The following is a 19148-nucleotide window of genomic DNA, read 5'->3' as shown; positions in this document are numbered from 1 at the left end:
CGGGCTAGAGGACTTCCATGACATTCCCCCGCGCTAGCTCTCTGTTTTGTGCTTGCTTTGTCTTTTCACTGTCTGTATTTGACTAATACCGGAGACAGCCTGTCACTGAGAACAAAACAACTGGAATAAAGAGCAGTGGCAGAAGACACAAGAAGGTAACAGCCAGAGACAGAGAGATGAAAAATAGTTTTTTTAGGGACTTTTGATCATCAGCAATACAAGGAGGCAAGAGCTTCTGTACAACTTCTAATCAAGAGCTCCTGTACAACTTCTAAATCAGGAGATTCTGTATAATTTCTGGTGTGAACAGCTTGTCTCTTATAGTAGCATAATATCAGCCGTTTTATATTTTAGCAAATAAATGTCTGTCTCATAATAAACAGCTGTCCCAAAAATTAATCTGAGATAAATGCTGTCTGGTTTCCAGATCCCATGAACTGTAGGAGAATTACAGTATGTTTAGTGATTCATATTTCTGGACCCAACAGATTGTTCACTGTTAAACCAATCACAGTACAGTAGTTTAAAGTAGTACTTCACCGTCTAACTTATCACCATGTCATTATTGGTAAGAGTAATGATAAATGCATGGTGGTCATCGAAAGAAATACAGATTGTCCATGTGCTTATGTCACCGTGCAGACTATCTGTTGCAAGAATGACATAGACCCGAGAACTGCTTGAGAATCAAGCCTTCACGGTGAATTATGTGAATTAACTACTTAAACCCTATACTTTAGTTGACCAGATTCACAAGGGCTCTGTAGTAGGCCCCCTCCTGTTTTCTGCTGTTATTTTCGCCAAATGTTCCACCCAGAACAGGGATGCTAGGGTTCATGTGGTTACGAAGGAACAGTCAGAACAAGCACCATGTTGAAAATGGGACCGAACAACTGGATTCTTCCAGCTGGTATTTCATGTAATCAAAGCGTATTGCATCGATCGACACAGTTAATGTCGCAAATGTATCGAGCATCCTATTTGACATTGGAGCACTTCTTAAACTGATTTGAAATAAACTGTGAGCTGGTAATGCTCTTCCCGAATCAATCCAGTTGCAAAGATATCCTGACCTTCAGTGGAAGCATTCAAACTGGTTTAATTGCTCATCTTTAAATTAATTGATGCTATGACATTTCTGAACTGACGAAGCTTGTGGTCATTAAGATCGCAACCGACATTTTGTTGTCGCGTGTTGCATACTGTGATGATGCCATGAGTAGGTCTGTCGACCATCCAATCAGACATCTTGGAGTTGGCCATGACTAATGGAAATTAAGTTCCGTATTGTGATGTATTTCCTTGTGAAAGAGGGGCTGATCAGGCTCAGGCAATCACAGTGAAGTGGGAGGGGGGTTGAAATGCACAGGAGCTTCCAACCTCCAGACGCAGTTCAGATGAGCATCTTTTATGAGCTCTGATTTTGGCCACTGGCGAGTACCATGACTCGCCTGGATGTCACACTGGTCCACAAAGTAAAACATATCAAACAAGGCAGTGCAGAATGAAGTTTCTGTAATATTGCCCCCATTTCTCACTTCAAATGTACACAGAAACATATTTTTGTGTACTGTTTAGCTATAACAAGAGATTGCGTGGCAGTCATATTTGTTGACATTCAACATAGTAACACCGCCCTGTCTAGCATAATGTGTCATAGCTCTGTGTGGGAAATTGATTGACAGGTGCATGCCACGATATTGGTTAAATACATGTTTTAGTACCTGCTGATGTAATCTGCTGATGTAATCAGGCATGATGTTATTGTTTGACATCTGGCATCTATTGTTAACTGTAACTATAACCCATAATGACCATGGATATGCTGTAATACTTTGTCGTATGATGAACAGTGAAAATAGCTGATCTACGAGCTCACAACACGTCACAATGCAATGCATTGTGAGCTTGTAGATCTGCTATTTTTACTATTAAAAAATATATATAATAATTTGAAAATGACATGCCAATACCAGGGCCGCCAGATTGAAACTGTTTTTTATAATAATTTTTTTAATTATATTTTTTTGAGAAGTGGCAAGTTCTGGGCTGGCAGATAAGCCTACGCATTTTATTTATGTTACAGCAGTTTTATTACTTTGATTTATTGTTCTGGTAACTAAGTAACTGAGTGTGTTTTGTACAAGTTAAAATGTGTGCAAGCATGAATAAATGAGACATGTTGTCTTGGATTTACCTTTGTGTGTATACATTAATATCAGTTGATAAAACCTTTACAATTATAAAAGCAGCAGACTGGAGTAGATCCTGAAATCCTATGTTTAGAATCAAGAATCGTTTTGAATAGAGAATAATTTTTAATCGGAAAATAAAATCGGAATCGTGACCCCAAGAATCGGAATCGGATCGAAACGTGACACAGCAGACGATTCACAGCCCTACTGTCGAATAAATAAAAAGGTCAGGCAACTGTTGGGACATTTGGACATTGAGGAACTCACCTTCACAGAAAGGATGGAGGATGAGGAAGGGAAGGAGGAACCTGGCCAGTGGCATCCTGTCACCTGAACCCACACTCCACGACATCACCTACACACACACACACACACACACACGCACACACACGCGTAAAAATCACACAAGCCAGTGGTTAATTAGTCACACTACAGTTTTAATGAACAGTCATTGCCATTTAATGTGCTACAGTCACATTGTAAAGGAATGGCGCTCTTTTATGTCAGGTGATTACTGTTAAAGCGAGTGGGAGATGATGGTGTGATCAGTAAAGTTAGAGGGACAACAAAGCAATGTATACGCAGCCTTGAAGCAGCAGCCCCCCATCTGTATGTGTGCACGTGTGCACGTGTGTGTGTGTGTGTGTGTGTTCGTTTGTTGTGGCGTTTCAAGTTTTCAAGCAGAAGGGGAATTCTCGGCAGCGGCTGATCTACAGTGCCGTCTTTAACCCATTAAGACCGGGAACGCATCTGTGTCATTTTAAGATTTCTTTGGCTATTCAAAAATAGATGAGCTTGTAGATCTGCTTGTAGATTTATTTTTTAATCGTGGAAAATTTGTGCAAATATTTGAATATATATTTTTCAAAGCGAACATTTGTCAAATATTTTGTTCCAGGGACCTCCAGAAGCAAATATTTGAGTTCACGGTTCGCTTTAAAAAATACAATACTCAAATATTTGCAAAAGAAATGACAATTTTTTTAAAATAGCAGATGTACAAGCTCTGAGCTTGTAGATCTACTATTTTTGAAAATCCAAACTATAAAATAATGGTTATATCTCAAATCTAAAAAAGGGACACGGATGCGTTTCCTGGATTGAATGCGTTAATAACCATAATCAAGACGTCGTGTCGTTAATTGTCTGGGAAAATTCACTGTCTGGCGCGACGCAAAAAGTGTAAATGCTATTTGCTGGGTGCTCATCTGGCGCAGCTCCACCGAGCCAACTGTAAGGTCGAAATTAATGACGTGTAATCACACTTAATGTGCGGCGGGCATAATTAAGCTAATTGCAGCCCGTCGGATACTACTGGTTGTTTGTTTACCGGTATTTAGTGTCAATGTCACTGGTTGGACGAGGGGACACTGGTGAGGCCAATGCCAGGACATTACACAAGCATTCTCCAATAGACTGAGGTTGGACTGCCATGTTTGCTCACTGACCCTATCTCACACACTTACTCTTACCCCACACGCCCACATTCACATGCATGGACGCCCTTACACATGCGCACACACATAAACACACCATGCACAGTTGAACACACACACACACACACACACAGTCACACACACACACACACACACACAAAGCGCAGAAGGTAGGCTCACAGCCGTGTTTGCTTTCATAAAGCGTGTAGCTAGGCGACGTGTGTGTGTGTGTGTGTGTGTGTGTGTGTGTGTGTGTGTGTGTGTGTGTGTGTGTGTGTGTGTGTGTGTGTCTCCAATGGCATAAGGGCCTGTCAGCAGACAGCTCAGATCATGTAGAAACCTTAGCTGTCTTCCCCGAGATCAGCCTTTCATTATTCATTACATCTCACTGGCATTCCCTCCCTCTCTCTCTCTCTCTCTGCTCGCGTTCCCTCTTTCTTCCTCTTTTTTGCTCCCTCCCTATCGCATACCCATACAACACCATGCACAAGGCTCCAGTGGTCAACAAATTAATTTGCTGACAATTTCACGTTCTGCGGCCATCTTTCTAAATTCTTTCCAAAAACAAAAACCCTTTGTTTTGTCTCACAGCAAAAACTCCCCCTGGGGGCACAAGTACAGACATACTGTAGCGTCCCTCAGGCATTTGACCAAGGAGCATGACATTTCAGAGACGATGGCACGAGAAACACCACAAAAGTAACAGTTAACATGATGCCGCTGTGTGCTGCCTCTTGCTGTTCTGTTGCTGAGGGGCTGTTAATGATAGCATATATTTAAGAAAAATTGTGCGCCAAGAATAATTTAAAGGCAGATAATGAGGGGGGGGGGGGGGGGGGAATGTACAGGTGAGGGAGAAAGAAGGGCAAGGTAAAGAATAGCCTATATATTGTGGTGCGAGTGCTTCCGTTTTGTGTGTTTGTGTGTGTGATACATTTAGTGTGTGTGTGTGTGTGTGTGTGTGTGTGTGTGTGTGTGTGTGTGTGTGTGTGTGTGTGTGTGTGTGTGTGTGTGTGTGTGTGTGTGTGTGTGTGTGTGTGTGTGCGTGTGTGCGTCACCTCTGCATGTGTGTCAGTTTAAATAGGCACATTTGTTTCCATTTGGAATGTTGTTTCCTCAGCATTATTGTAAATATACCCTTCACCTCCTCCAACAAGGGCTGCCTGCATGGCTCTTTTCCGCTATGTTTTATTCCCCACCACCTTCCTGCCATCCTTCCTTCTCTCCTTCAATCCATCCATCCATCCCTCTCTCCTGCTGAGCTCACAAGACCTTAGCCCACCCTCTCTCTCTCTCTCTCTCTCTCTCTCTCTCACTCTTTACTTCTTCTAATCCTTTGCTTCCTGTAGCAGAGAGTGGGATTAGGTCCACTCAGTAGGAGTCTGAGATTGAGAAACTTCTGTGTAACTCCATTAATATGTCCACAAAATAGGAACTACCGCACAGCGACTACAGTCGCATCAGGCTGCCCACGGCCATGATACAACCTTACCTTGAGAAGAATACACTTCCTCTTATCTACTCACCTACAGTTTGTTTCATAAACATGCCGGAGGCGGTTATTATTACCTGCATTGTCCTGGAGCATTTTTCAAGTCTGCCAAGTCTATTCCTACAGGAAACACACCCATTATCAGAGCCAATACCCAAATAGCACAGTGAGAGACCTCAGAGCAATCTCCAGGTACACCTGTGTTCTTTTGTGATATGGGAACTTGGGAAGGTGGGGATGATCAGGCCTGGCACAAGCCTAATCAGTGTGAACACATTCTTGGCTGTCTGTAGAGCAAAGTTTTGTGTATCTCAAGTTTTGTATACTGCACATATTGAGTTATGGTCCACTTTTAAATTAACACTTCAGACTCTACAGCAGCCAAAACACACAGTTAGCTTGAGTTCGTACACGTATTAAGTCAACATCTAATCAACTTACTTCACTTTCCCTGTCACTGACTGTTTGTTGCAGAAACATGATTCCCCCCCCCCCTCCCCCCCATCAAATTAGGTACAAGTTATCTCAGGAGTAATGTGACAATGTGTCAAGAGGTTTTCCCATACCGTTTGCCTGTGTGGCAGCCAGGGGCATATTCCTTGCCAAAAACACCATACATCATGGACGCAACATCCAATCAAATCAAACCCAAGTTGAAATCACATGTTTAGGGGCCTCTATAAGAGCGCACTGCCAAAAGCACTTTTACTTCTCCCATAGGGCGTGCTACAAATGAGGCTGCAACCCATGACTTACACAGCCCTGGCTAGGCAAACCCAGCCTCGTGGAGATATACGCTCCGCGGAGCACCCCTTTCTAGTTGGTATACAATAGAAAGAAACGTCTGATTTATAAACTGTTTCACAGTGGTTCTATCATACATGGACATACACATGTACAGTATGCACATCTGCACACACAAATACACACACCATAGAAAGTCACCCACACCTTAGCCAGTCTCATCACTAATCCCTCTTCCAAACACTAAAGGACATCTCTGAGATGACGGATGGATGAGTTTGAATGATGGATACCAGCTGAGACACACTGTGTGTCAAGAGGGCGGATGCTGAACACGGAACAGTTTCTCCTGCTGCAGTATTGCGATCTGGGCCCAAGTCAGTCTAGTGGCGTATACTAGAGTGTATATATGTATCATTCCCATAACCGCAGGCTAAATCTATACCCATAACTTTGCAGTTGCATCGTATCCACACTGGGTGCACACGATTATAGATTTATGACGTACCTAGCCTTCATTTGACCTGGGTGAGGGGGTGATATTAGTACAGAGGTAGCTCTGGTCCATAGCGTTAGAAGGAGTTCTCCTTAACGCTATGTGACTTTTCGGGCATTGCCCGCATGCACCCGGTAGCGCAGCCTCTCTCTCTCTCTCTCTCTCTCTCTCTCAAAAAAAAAAAAAAAAGGAATACACTTTCGCTACTCACCAAAACAAAGACGGTTTTAAGAAAAAGAAAAAGAAAATATTCCACCGAATAGATTTTTCTTTTCCTCCACTGCGCCCCCTACAGATCTGGTCAATGGAATTTTAATTTTTCCTTCCGGTGAAATATTTTCTTTTCTGGCCAAAAACTGTATTTTACATGGAAGGTGGGGGGCTGAGAGTCTTTCCACCAAGCAGAGTAGGCTTTCAACACATTAAAACTGTCTTTGTTTTGGTGAGTAGCAAAAGTGTGTGCTTTATTTTTACTAAAGTCGGGAGGCTGCCCTACCGGCCGTATGCGGGCAATGGCCGAAAAGTCACATAGCGTTAAGGAGAACTCCTTCTAATGCTATGGACCAGAGCTGGGACAGAGGGTGGGGCACAAAAATTGCACCCAGGAATATATTTATTTATTCTTGATTAATTCTGGATGGTGACATTTTCACGCTTGGTTTTTGTCTTGCTCATTTGCATGTCACGGTACCGTTTGGGTCAATTAACCCTGTTGGAGTGGGCTCACTGGTTCTAGTTTCTAAGCTAGACACTCGGAAGTACAAGATGGGGAGGCGGTGGAGCTACAGTAGGTGATGTCGATTACAAGCCAAGGGTTGAGCAGCATTGATTTGGTTCACTTTAATTGAGGTGACATCATAAATGTTTTCTGTGATTGTGCTACTAAGTCCTTAGCTCAGCAAGGGGAATTTCCAAAGCTATAGGCTAAATTAAAAGATGCATCTTATTGAATCTTTCAATATGCCAAGGATATTGGTATATGGTTAATTTAGTCCCAACTCTGAGCTGACAACATTCACTATGTCTGTTTGACTTTGAGAGATGCAAACTGCTCTACCTGCAGCACACTGCTCCAGTGAGTGGCTTCTCTTGGAAAAAAAACACATTTATAAGGAATGATAGTAGAATGTTTTGGAGCTCTTCTGAAGAATTTAAAATCTGTACACCCCTGTAATGTGATGTCTTACTTGGACGAGGCAAAAATCCACATAGGGAACGGGACATACTACATCTGAAGAAGAAGGTGGAAAAAGAGAACTATAAGAGACATTGGAATACCAGTGAGGTGTTCTACCGTGGTACGGTGTATACGGCGTATACAGTGCAGATTTTTTTGGGGGAAAGCGTATACAGTCTAATAACCATTTCATCCATTGAAAACGCGATAGCGTATCGCGCATGTCGCGCAGGGAATAATTATCGTATACCCTCCGAAAAAAACTAGATCACACCACTGTGGAATACCTATAATCAAACAAAATCCTAAGTTTTGTTCCCAACAAGACTGGGAGCACTTGAGAAAAAAAAAGGACAACACGGAAAAGGGGGGAAAAAACTAAAACAGTTTTTTTGTGCATGGGATGTGAAAAATGATTGTCCACTGCATTTTCCAAATAAAATAAACAATTAGGAAAAAAAGATGAATGTTTTGGAGCACTGTGTACAGTATGTCCTATATAGGCAGACAGTAGGCACATGGAACACGGCACGGCAGTCCATGCACAATGAAGTGTGTGCCCTTACAATGTAGGTGAGTTAATTATTAGTGTAAAGGTTGGTTCAACTTCTCACTTCAGACTTAGCCGAGCGCCTGAGGAACAGGCCAAGCGGTCTGCTAAGCAATCAGTCATGCCTAGGGCAATTATCTGCAGAGGACAGGCTGGCCAGTGAGGTGGCTGTCAACGCACGCTGTCCCCCATTGCAGCACTGCCCACTCTGACACTCTCTCTCTCTTTGTCCTCCTCATCTACATTGTCACTATCCATCTCGCCCTCGCTCCTCAGGACGGGGACCCCGCTCTCTTTCACTGACTCTCCCCTACTGTCAAAGTCACTGCTCGTCTGAACCTCCGGCCCACCCCGCCCCCACCACGACCATCTCTCACTCCATCTCTCCCGTCTTTCTTTCCCGTTTTCCTTTCTAGTTTTAACTTCTCTTTGCAAACGTTTTTGCTCTCACTTTCTCTGTGCCGGAACTGTTCTTGGTGTAACCCATTGAGACCTGAAGCCGATTCTACAAATGTCTTCTAAATCCCAACAATTTTCTGAAAAACGTATGTTTCTGTATCAGTGGTGCTCAAACTTTTTCATGTCAAGGACCCCCAAAATTATATGTACAGTATTTGGCCGCCGACCCCCATCTCAATTTTTTTTTGTTCCAGGGACCCCCAGAAGCAAAGATGTTAGCTTAAAAAAATCGCTTTAAAACAATATGTATTCAAAGATTTGCACACATTTTCAAAAATAGCAGATCTACAAGCTCATAGCGCAGCACTCGGTGCCGCGCTATGAGATTGTATATCTGCTATTTTTGAATAGCCAAAGTGTAGCTTTTTAGCTCAAATCAAATAGTGACACAGATGCGTTCCAGGTCTTAATGGTCAAAACCATGAGCACCAATAATATTGTAGTTAATTTTGAATTCTCAAATATTTTGACTACACTCCTGCCATTTTATTGCAGGAAATGTTATTGACTACCACTGAGTCTTATGTTTAGGCATATCATCTATTTGAAAATCTATATATTTTTGTATCTATCAATAAGCCTCTGATCTGAAGCTCGGGATTCCCAGACTCAAATACTATATGGACTCTATGAACTCTTTTGCTGGAGTAAACAAACAAGTGCACATACAGAGGGAACACTGGGACTGGTTGAAAACCAGGTCTGTCCAATGAGAGTTGCCATCCTATCGCTTATCTGCCAGAAATGTGTGATCAAGGCAGTGTAAAGTGAAGAGTAATATCTGGCCCGCTGGGTTCTCTCCAGAGAGCGGCTCACCTGCCCACAGGGCCGTATCTGCTGGCCTTACAGCACTCAATAGTATTGATTACGTGATAATTGTATCTGGCTAGTCTTAAGTTCACAAGCCCCATTCTCAGAGGAGGCGGTGGCCCCCGGCCAAGAAGCTAAATCTGTGGATTATCATAGCCAACCAATGGCAGATTTCTGCCTGCCCTCAGTCCCCATAAAAAAGCCATCACTCATTAGCAAAGCGATCAGAGGCTGATTAAAGAACATTTGGCGGCGTAAAGGAGGGGGGGTGACGGCCCTGCACTGATGATCTGATCTAACGCCTCCTTTGCTGCCCTTCAAATCTCTTCATCGGCAACATGACAAATACACACAAAGACGTGGCTCTCTGAAAGCCTGACTCAGCAACCCTCACATGCATGATGAGAGTGAGATGTCAACGGGATGTCGTTTGGACAGCATCGTGATGAGATGCGAGTCAGTGTCAATGCTCTGACTGAGTCATTTCAATACTCCCTTTTGTGAGGTTTTATATGCAGTGACTGACGGCACGCAAATCCTGTATAAACCAACGGTCAGTCAGCATAAATAGGCTCATCTTTAATAGGAAACCTACCCATGTCATGATAGAGATCAGTCTCTGTAGGTGACATGGACAGCTTCCCCCCAGCACAAATGGAGCAACTGTTAATTAAACGAATCGATTTAATTGAAGTGATTTTAAAAAATCACTTCAATCAAATAATCGATTTTTGTATTCTTAAAAAACTAATTTAAATACAGCAGCAAGAATTGCAATAAATTGCTGATCTGCAAGGCAAGCTCACGCACCCGTAACATTGCGTCACATTGTGGCGCGTTGTGAGCTTGCAGATCACCTATTTTTTGCTGTTTTTGCTTGATAACGTTGTATGACAAAGCATAATATACAGCTTTACCCATTTAGACCTGAGGCCGATTAAAAAAAAACGCCTTCTAAATCCTAACCTAATACAGTACATAGCAGCATCTAAAATGACACAGAGGCTTTCTCAGATCGAAACGTATAACAACGTAGCGTAGGTCTTTCCAGGTCTAAAAGTGGTTAATCAGACTAATTGAATTAGTCGATTAGAAAACATTTATTTGATCTATTTTGTGTTTAATCTAATTTGTAGATGTATAAAAAATACAAAAATAAAAATGTAAGCACACTTTTCAAATATTTGATTATTCTGAAAAATAATCGATAGACTAATCGCAAAAGAAAATAAACGATAGTTGCAGCCCTATAGCAGACCTCACTGTATTAGCATTCCCAGAGTGAAGTTGAACCTCATCCTCCATCTATCAATAAAAGACCTCTAAACTGACTCACTGCCAGGGCAACGGGGAATAAGGGGGACTATAGGGCACATGCCAAGACAAACACTGGGCCGTGCCCCTGGAGCCCCTGCCTGCCTGCAGCCACTTTGATTTAGCAAAGATAGCTGGTCTGGGCTGGGGCTGTGAGGTGGGAGCTGGGCCAGCTCACAGAGCAGGACCTGGGGGGAGACAGTAATTATCAGGAACAGGAGAGCGCTTCGAGGCACCACATTCCAAGGGCCATGTCACAATCGCTCAAGCATAATCGCTCGCACACGCGCACACACACACACACTTTGCATTACTATACTTGTGACGACATCAACATTTTAGGACAGCCATGTTATGAATGCCATTTAAAAAAAAATATTGCCATTTTTAACCGTAAGTCTAAAGCCGAAAAACAGCAGATCTACAAGCCCACAACGCGTCGCACTGCGACGCGTTGTGGACCAGGAAAACGGTCCTCACAATGTATATTTCTTCAAATTCTACTATACTTGGTCCTCGCAAGTATAGTAATACAAACACACACACACACACACACACACACACACACACACACACACACACACACACACACACACACACACACACACACACACACACACACACACACACACACACACACACACACACACACACACACACACACACACACACACACACATCAGTAATGGAGGGAAATCAGTGTGGCGTCAACTGGCAATAAATAAATAAATGGAGGTATAGAGGCCTCCCTCTGTGCCACACATTGAGACAACAGTGGGGAGAAACACTCAACAGAATTTGTCAGATGAGTGCTGGTGAGCTGCATCTGTAACGGGAACAATAGACAGAGGCTGATGGTGCAACGGTTTGAGGAGGGAGAGCTGACTGGAGGAACAATCCTGCACAGAGTACAGCTGCTGCGCCTTACTGGGAGCTCTCCCAATGCTTTCTGCATGCTGCGCAGGTTCCAAATGCACGTCTACACGCGTGACTGTAATAGATGGACATCATAAATCAAGCTAATTAACTCTCATTCAAACACAGCACCAAGGATTTGATGATATGCAAAAAAGGGACGCATCGTGTGTTTTAATAATGTGAGAGCTAAGTTCCAACATTTGCATTGGCAGTACACATCAAAGAAGTAGAAGACAGTTTAATAAAATTGACACACACACACACACACACACACACACACACACACACACACACACACACGGACTCTCAAAATGTGTTTCCCATGATAAGTAATGTGGTAGCTAGCCTCGATCTCCAGGCTTTTATTGTTTAGTTTTGCTAAAAAATAAAAGCCTGGCCCAGCGAGTCGGTGTACTCGGTATGAGGAAGTGTTTCATTTCCCAACCAACCAGAGTGCAGTGGGCGTCGCTCGTAATGTTGTGTTAACGGGGCGGGGGTTGACGGACAGATTGGTGAACCAATGGGATCAGGCGCAATCTCTCGCCGGCTCTATACACCCGCCCCTCTATACACGAAATCAGGAGCGTTGGGGCAGCCTATGTGGTAGCTGATCATCTTAAACTAAAAGAAGGAAAAAATTAAAACGTAGTTATAATGGGGTCTAACCGGCAGAATCCTGAGTGTTAATGCAACTCTGAAAGTAGCACCAACAATATAGTGAGCCATGAACCTTGCCAGCTGCTGACATTTCTATTTTCCTGAGATGAGACTGACAAAATGATCTTCACTCTCCAACTGAAGGCTTTTATGGTGTTTTTGAGAGGCAATTTCAGTGGAAGGATAATGATGCACTTTGTGACTGGTTTTTGGTTGTTGTTTGACCCACTCCGATCACTAAATGCTAAAATCTATATACTGTCACGCCAACAGGAGGATTCAAAATGTTCCTCAAAATTCATGTTGGACCAACTGCCATCACTAGATTTGGGGGTAGGGGTGCAGTTGCAGTGTGGCTCTTTTTCATGGTCTAAAAAGCTAGTCACGCCAGTTTGGGAATCCATGATGTTAATCAAATCCTCCACAACTGTGCAATGTTTTGCAAATATGGCACCAGTGGAATAGCCGTCTCTACAATTATCAGTAAACTTCCTTCTATTCACTCAAAGTCTATATGAATATAATGCTTACAGATTTTATCATGTGAACCATGCGGTCATTTCCCTCGAGTTCTAAAATAATTCAGTCGCTTTCACCCAAACACTCATGTTGTCATACAGGTTAGCTTAGCGTTGGGTAACGATGGAAGGGGTCAGAGAGATATGCCCACACGTTTTTATCTGTCCATATAACTATAAACATTACATCTAGCCAGCTAAGGTCACAGCTGACGTACAGATTCATTTATTTTCTATTCATTAAGTTATCCAGGAAACAGGACACGTGTTCATAGCTTGTTATTGCTGTCTAGGGATGGGACGATATACGATATTATCGTATATCGCGATAAAAAACGTCCACGATAACTGTATCGCAGGTACTGTAATTATCGCGAAAAAAAAAAAAAAAAAAAGTTCGACCAAAAAATATGTTGGTGTCCATTTGCTTTGCCAGGTTGCATATCCGGCCTAGAGAGAATCAAAGGAAACGGAAACAGCTGTGAGCATGCATATATATGTGTGTGGACTGCACCGGATACAGTTCCAAAGAAGGCGGGTGTAACGTAATAGGCATTAGGCAGCGTCGCAGCGAGTTAGTGCACTCGCCTCACTGTCCCTTGTAGTCTACTAGCTTGTTGTGCTACGCACTAGTACGAAGGTGTCCGTAGCTGAGATAGAGAATATACGGCAGTGCCGTCGAGAACGCGCGTTGTACCCAGCTTTATTGCCAATATGTTGAGCTGCTGATCTTTAGTAAACTAAGTCACGTTTATATCAAGTTGTTGTCTAATGTCTAGCCTGTAACCCAGACTGATTCGCTCCATTCGGCTGACTTTTTTTTCTTCTCACAACTTCACATCCACCGAACGGATTCCCCCGTGCTGGAAAGCCTGGTGATTCGAGGTTAGGATCCCAGGCTAGTTGTTGTCAAGCCTCATCCATATTACAGCGTGGAATTCAAGTTAACGCGAAAAATAAGCCGTCACACGGCGCGCAACCAAATATAAAGTCATTATTTTATAGCAGCAATTGCTGCACGTCCCGTTCCGTTTTAACCTTACATTGTCAGATTGATATTAATATAGCCAGTGGTGACTGGTGGAGAAAGTACTCACATGTTTTACTTAAATAAAAGTATCAATACTGCAATGTAGAAATACTAGTAAAAGTCTGGTAATCAAAATGTACTTGAATAAAAGTGCAAAAGTATTGGCATCAAATCTATTAAAAAAATTTTTTTGGAAAATAGCCGATCTACAAGCTCACATTGTGAGCTTGTATCGGCTATCTTCAAATGGCCAAAATGCATAGGGCTGCAGTGGTTCATGTAGGTTTTGTGATCTAAATCAGCAAAGTAATTAGTAACTAAAGTTGTCAAATCATTGTAGTGGAGGAAAAGTACAATATTTGCCTCTGAGATGTATTGGAGTAGAAGTAAGAGAAATGTATTGGAAATGGGAAATACTCCAGTAAAGTAAAAAATCCTCAAAAGTGTACTTAAAGGGATATTTCACTTTCAAAACAACTTTTGGTCATTTTATCGTCTACTCAGGCTTTTGTGAGCCCCCCAGACCGTTTTTAAGTTGCTTGATTCAGTATTTAGATATTTGATATTCATTTTATCAGACACGCCCCCTTCCTATACAAACCCATTATAACTTCAAACTCCATTTTTAACATGCTAGATTCATCAAAAACACCCGTCCTTGGTTCTGGTGACTCACCCTGCCCTCCTAATACGCGAGGGGGCCGCGTTTTTTCAATAACTTTTTTCATTTATTTTTAAAAAAAATTTTGGAAAATATAAAAAACGTAAATACAATAAAAAAAATACCGTAATAAGATACAGTACTTGAGTAAATGTACTTAGTACTTAATGTACTTTTACACCACTGTATGTAGAGATATCATCTTTGATTACTTCTGAATGATAATTCTAAATGAATAAATAACTTATTGTGAATGATTCTTGATAAGATTACTTATGTTTACATTGTGTTTCTCTACCTCCAGTATTGGATGTTTACAAATTGCCCTGAGTGACAAGATAATAAATGTTCTTTAACAGAAATGACAGGTCAAGTGATTTCACAGTTTTTCTAGCATTTTAAGAATTTTATAAGCGGTGCGCTAATATCGTGATAATATCGTATATCGTGATATTTTTGGCCACAACTATCGTGATATGAAATTTTCATATCGTCCCACCCTAATGCTGTCCTTTATAAACCGTCTCAAAGACGCAATTTTTTTGGCCAAGCTTTCTCCCCACTTGGCAAATGGCTGTAATGAGCTTGGCATAGCGGTCCCATTGGAGGCCTAATGTGTATACCAGACAACATAAACACAGACAGCTGTGTCAAAGGGCACGAGATAGCCTGTAGAGACTCATTCATCTCTTTTGTCTCTCTCTTTGTTTAGGGTCCACATCATTCCACCCCGGCAACAGCCAGCTGTACTCTGCCGCTATCCCGGGGCTGACAGATCAAAACAAACCATTTAGCAGCTCCTCTCCAGTGCACATGACCTTTGCACCTGAACACTTCACCTCTCTCCTCACACAACCCTGCACTCCCACCTCGTTTTCTCCCAACATCTCGCCTCCGCCCGCCCGAGTCCCTTCCTCGATCTCTCTCTCTCCCCTGATTCAGCCCCACTCCAGGGCAGGCTTCCATGCATATAAATACCAACAATGAGGATTTGTCACACAACAAAGCTGCCATTAAACTGGCGTGTTTTGTTTGTTTTGTTCTATATGATACAGTTGCTTTGTAGAGGGACTGAGGAGGCTGCAGCTGAACATGGTAAAGGGTTGATTTGATAGCTGAGTAGGCAAATTATTTGGATTCAATAAGCTCCACGAAAAAACAAAACAAAAAAAAACTATCTCTTATCGAAACCTTTCAGCTTGCGCTACCCATCTGCAATATACGGACTGCTGCGCACACACACACAGAAATTGTGGGTGCATTCATTTCACCAAAAATCGCAAGGCTGTACAGTTTTTTGCACATAGATGTTTTCCATGCTCTGTCCACAAAAAAATTTACCCAAAAAAACCCTGATAAAGGAGATAAATGCCTTCGTACCCAAACACTAAATAATGCCGTAATGACCAAAATGTTTAACATTATTTCACTTCAAGGAAATGTGCGATGCTCATTTGACTTTTCCATCTCACCACTGGACAGTAAGGAACTCTTAGCTTCTGTAGCACCTGGACAAGAACGAGGTCATCAGGCAAGAGTCAAGGTTACAAATATGTATCGAATCCATCCTCCTCTCTCCATGAGATCAAAGATCTGATTCACTGAATCTGTAAGACCGCTGTGGTCAAGACATGGGTTCCATTCAGGAGGCCAGAGCTTTCAGGTCTGTCTCTGCCTGGCTGCCTGGGCTGATTTAATGACCTCGCACAGCTGGACCAGCAGAGGGAGAGAGAGTGAGAAATGGGAGAGGAACCAAGGAAACATGAAGCATACAATGACTGCAATCATAATCGCGAGTCATGTAATCAGGATCACACAAAAAGAAAAAGAAAGAAAGAAAGAAAGAACATAAATTTACCCAAAGAAAAACTGAAATCCTAGAAATATATAGATCTCATGATTTCACATCTGCAGCCAGCTATCAATTCAACATTGCACCAGTGGAACATTTCATTTACACTAGTACTAACAGCAAAAAATAGGCTGCAGAAATCCCAACAACATCACAGGACAAAAAAAAGACAAGCTTCATTTCCATACTTGCAGCTTTTTCCATTCATGTCACGCCATTACTCCCTTCCTCTCTCACCACTGTACCATTGTTCCTTTTGGTCATTCTTCCATCCTCTCTCCATCTCATTTTCATACATTACGCTGCTTCCTCCTCGTTCTGAGAACTCATAGGAGAGACCAGTAAGTCGCTGTATCTGCAATTCATTCCTCTATCCCTCATACTAGGTTTTCATTTCAGTCTGCCAGTCAAAAAGGCTGTCACTGTGTCACATATGTGGCCCCTCTATTTCACTACCTCTTTTTCCTCATTGCTCTCGTATTCCGAATGGATTTAGTGAAGAGAGACGCTCAGAAAATGGCAACTGTCAAAACTTGCGCTTTTCCCTCAAATAAGACATGGGAAAACGGGGCCCTAAAGAGAGAAAAGATGGCATCAAATCTCAAACTCATCACAATCACACACTATGCACTGTGTAGACAAATAACCCATTCCTCAAACTTGAGCTTGTGTGTGTGTGCATGCAGGTGTGTGTTGTCAGACTGAGTAAGGTATATCAGAATCCTAGTTAGTGCATTTCTGCAGAGTATGTGGCATCATCCTCAGCAGGATGAATCAATTTAACTGGAATCCAAAAGTGTCTCCTTGTAATTCTGGCCTTACATAGCCTACCAACCGACCTATGTGATACTGTGCCAGTTAACTGGCAGGACTACCAAGGCCAAAAGTTAATCAAAACATCACTTGGGGCATTTAGCCAACAACAGCATACACACACAGATCCCCCAGAGACCGGACTGAGCACTTGGCAATACACCCTGGCCTGAGGGGCCTCTCCTTTGAAATTAATGTTGTTAACCATGGGATCAAGGTGCTGTAGGCTATAATTAAGAATATTCATGTAGAGTGTATTTAAAGGTGCAGACGTATGGCATATTGTTCCATAATCTGCAAAAGGCTGACAACAAAATGATTAAATTCAGATTCAAATATTTTCTCTGGCACCTCTGAATTCAGATCAAATGACACAGCACAAATATGAATAAGTAAGAATCCAGTGTAAAGGGGAATAACACTACAATTAAACTCTTGGGTGTCATTTGGATGCCCACCGTTTTGTCAGCAGTGAACACCTGCAACAGAATAACGGTTTCCAGTATTACCACCCTTGCCATATACCCCGTAGCTCCAGAGGCAATGAATATGGAACAAGGTGGCTGTCATAGTTACCTGCGGCATTTATCATGCAAATGCCGCTGGTTCAGGGAGGACAGAACTACTAAAGAAAGTTATTTCAAAATGTGAAAGATGCAACTGGCTGAAGAAATGCAAGTGTAGCCAGAGGCAGGCAGAGGACCCCACATTCCTCAACACAAAAAAGTAAAAGCAAATAATGGGGTAAAAGCAACCAAGAAAATTATCTATAATGTGGCTTTCATTAGCATTTCTCTTTAGGCTCTGTCATCATAGCCATAGGAGAGCGTTCATGTCTCACACGCAATGAGAATGAAATTATGCATTCGTAAAGTGAGCCAGCGTTCGATCCTCTTTAACCTGCCGTTGCGTCGCCAGTGCTGCGTTCAGGTGACACATGAATAAATAAGTGCGGGCGGCGACACAGCGCTTCCCAGCAGGCGTATCTCTGAGGTCTCTAGGGGCAACCTGAAGACAATACATGCACCTGACACCTCAAAGCACACATTACATTACACTACTACACTAGTGACCGCATCATCGCTATCATATCATAGGCCTACTGTACATCAATGCAAGGGATATTCCACTGACACTCATTGTGTGATCTTATGTTTTTCTTTTTCTCTCCCTATGGCGGGAGAGAAAAAGAAAAACACACGAAAAACTAACACCACACTGTTTTTGTTTCAATTACCTTGCGGGTCCTAGAGTCTCTTGTCTGCCAAGATTCGGGTAATAAAAACAAGTTATAAAACTCTTAATGAGTTCATTCATTGGCATTGCGCTGCACTGCTATCAACGCCTCGGGGGGGGAAAAGTGACGAATTAACGCACAGTTTAACGAGTGGGTCATGTTTTTTTAACTACTCCCCAAAACATAATGGATAGACTAAACGCTATTCTTTCATAAAGCATGCACCTGCTGGCTGCTTTGTCTCTGAGCCGAACCCCTGTTATAATTTTAATTTCTGCTCGTTTTTTAAAGCTGCTCATTCCATTCCATAATGTCCTCCTACCTGCCTGCTCCGTGTCCGTCGGTGGCTGACTGAGTGCTTTGAGCTTCGATTGACTGTCCTGCTGTGATGCGACGCGAAGTGTCTGCGACTTGCTCTCTCTCTCTCTCTCTCTCTCTCTCCCCCCACTTCTCTCTCTCTCTCTCTCTCTCTCTCTCTCTCTCTCTCTCTCTCTCTCTCTCTCTCCACTCCTTGCTCTCTTTCTGTCTCTCTCACCCCCCACTCCTTGCTCGCTCGCTCTCTCTCTCTCTCTCTCTCTCTCTCTCTCTCTCTCTCTCTCTCTCTCTCTCTCTCTCTCTCTCTCTCTCTGTGCCCCCCCCCCTGTGGTGTTAGCTGTTAGGCTTTTATTGTGATAGAGCTAACAGGATGATGAGACCGGATGTTGATGTACGAATGCTCATTCTACTACCAAATGACATGGAAAGTACAAGTGTTAATAAAGTAACCAACATGCTCTAAACCGTCTGTAT

At 42.6% G+C, this 19148-nt stretch overlaps 1 protein-coding gene across 1 annotated transcript in view; it reads right to left on the bottom strand.

Annotated features, from left to right (window-relative positions):
- Nucleotides 1-18756, bottom strand: part of cdh23 (cadherin-related 23) — a 317500-nt gene extending 298744 nt beyond the window's left edge. The window contains exons 1-2 of the mRNA XM_080448675.1: nucleotides 18682-18756; nucleotides 2463-2550 (exon numbers count right to left, since the gene is read on the bottom strand). Coding sequence (XP_080304801.1) covers nucleotides 2463-2547 — 85 coding nt within the window. The 5' untranslated portion in view covers nucleotides 2548-2550; nucleotides 18682-18756. The remainder of the gene's footprint in view (nucleotides 1-2462; nucleotides 2551-18681) is intronic.
- Nucleotides 18757-19148: the final 392 nt, after the last annotated feature.

This window comes from Gymnoscopelus braueri (genome assembly GCF_963280865.1).
Source record: "Gymnoscopelus braueri genome assembly, chromosome: 14".
NCBI classification, from domain to species: Eukaryota; Metazoa; Chordata; class Actinopteri; order Myctophiformes; family Myctophidae; genus Gymnoscopelus; species Gymnoscopelus braueri.
This window is presented reverse-complemented; position numbering and strand designations above follow the sequence as displayed.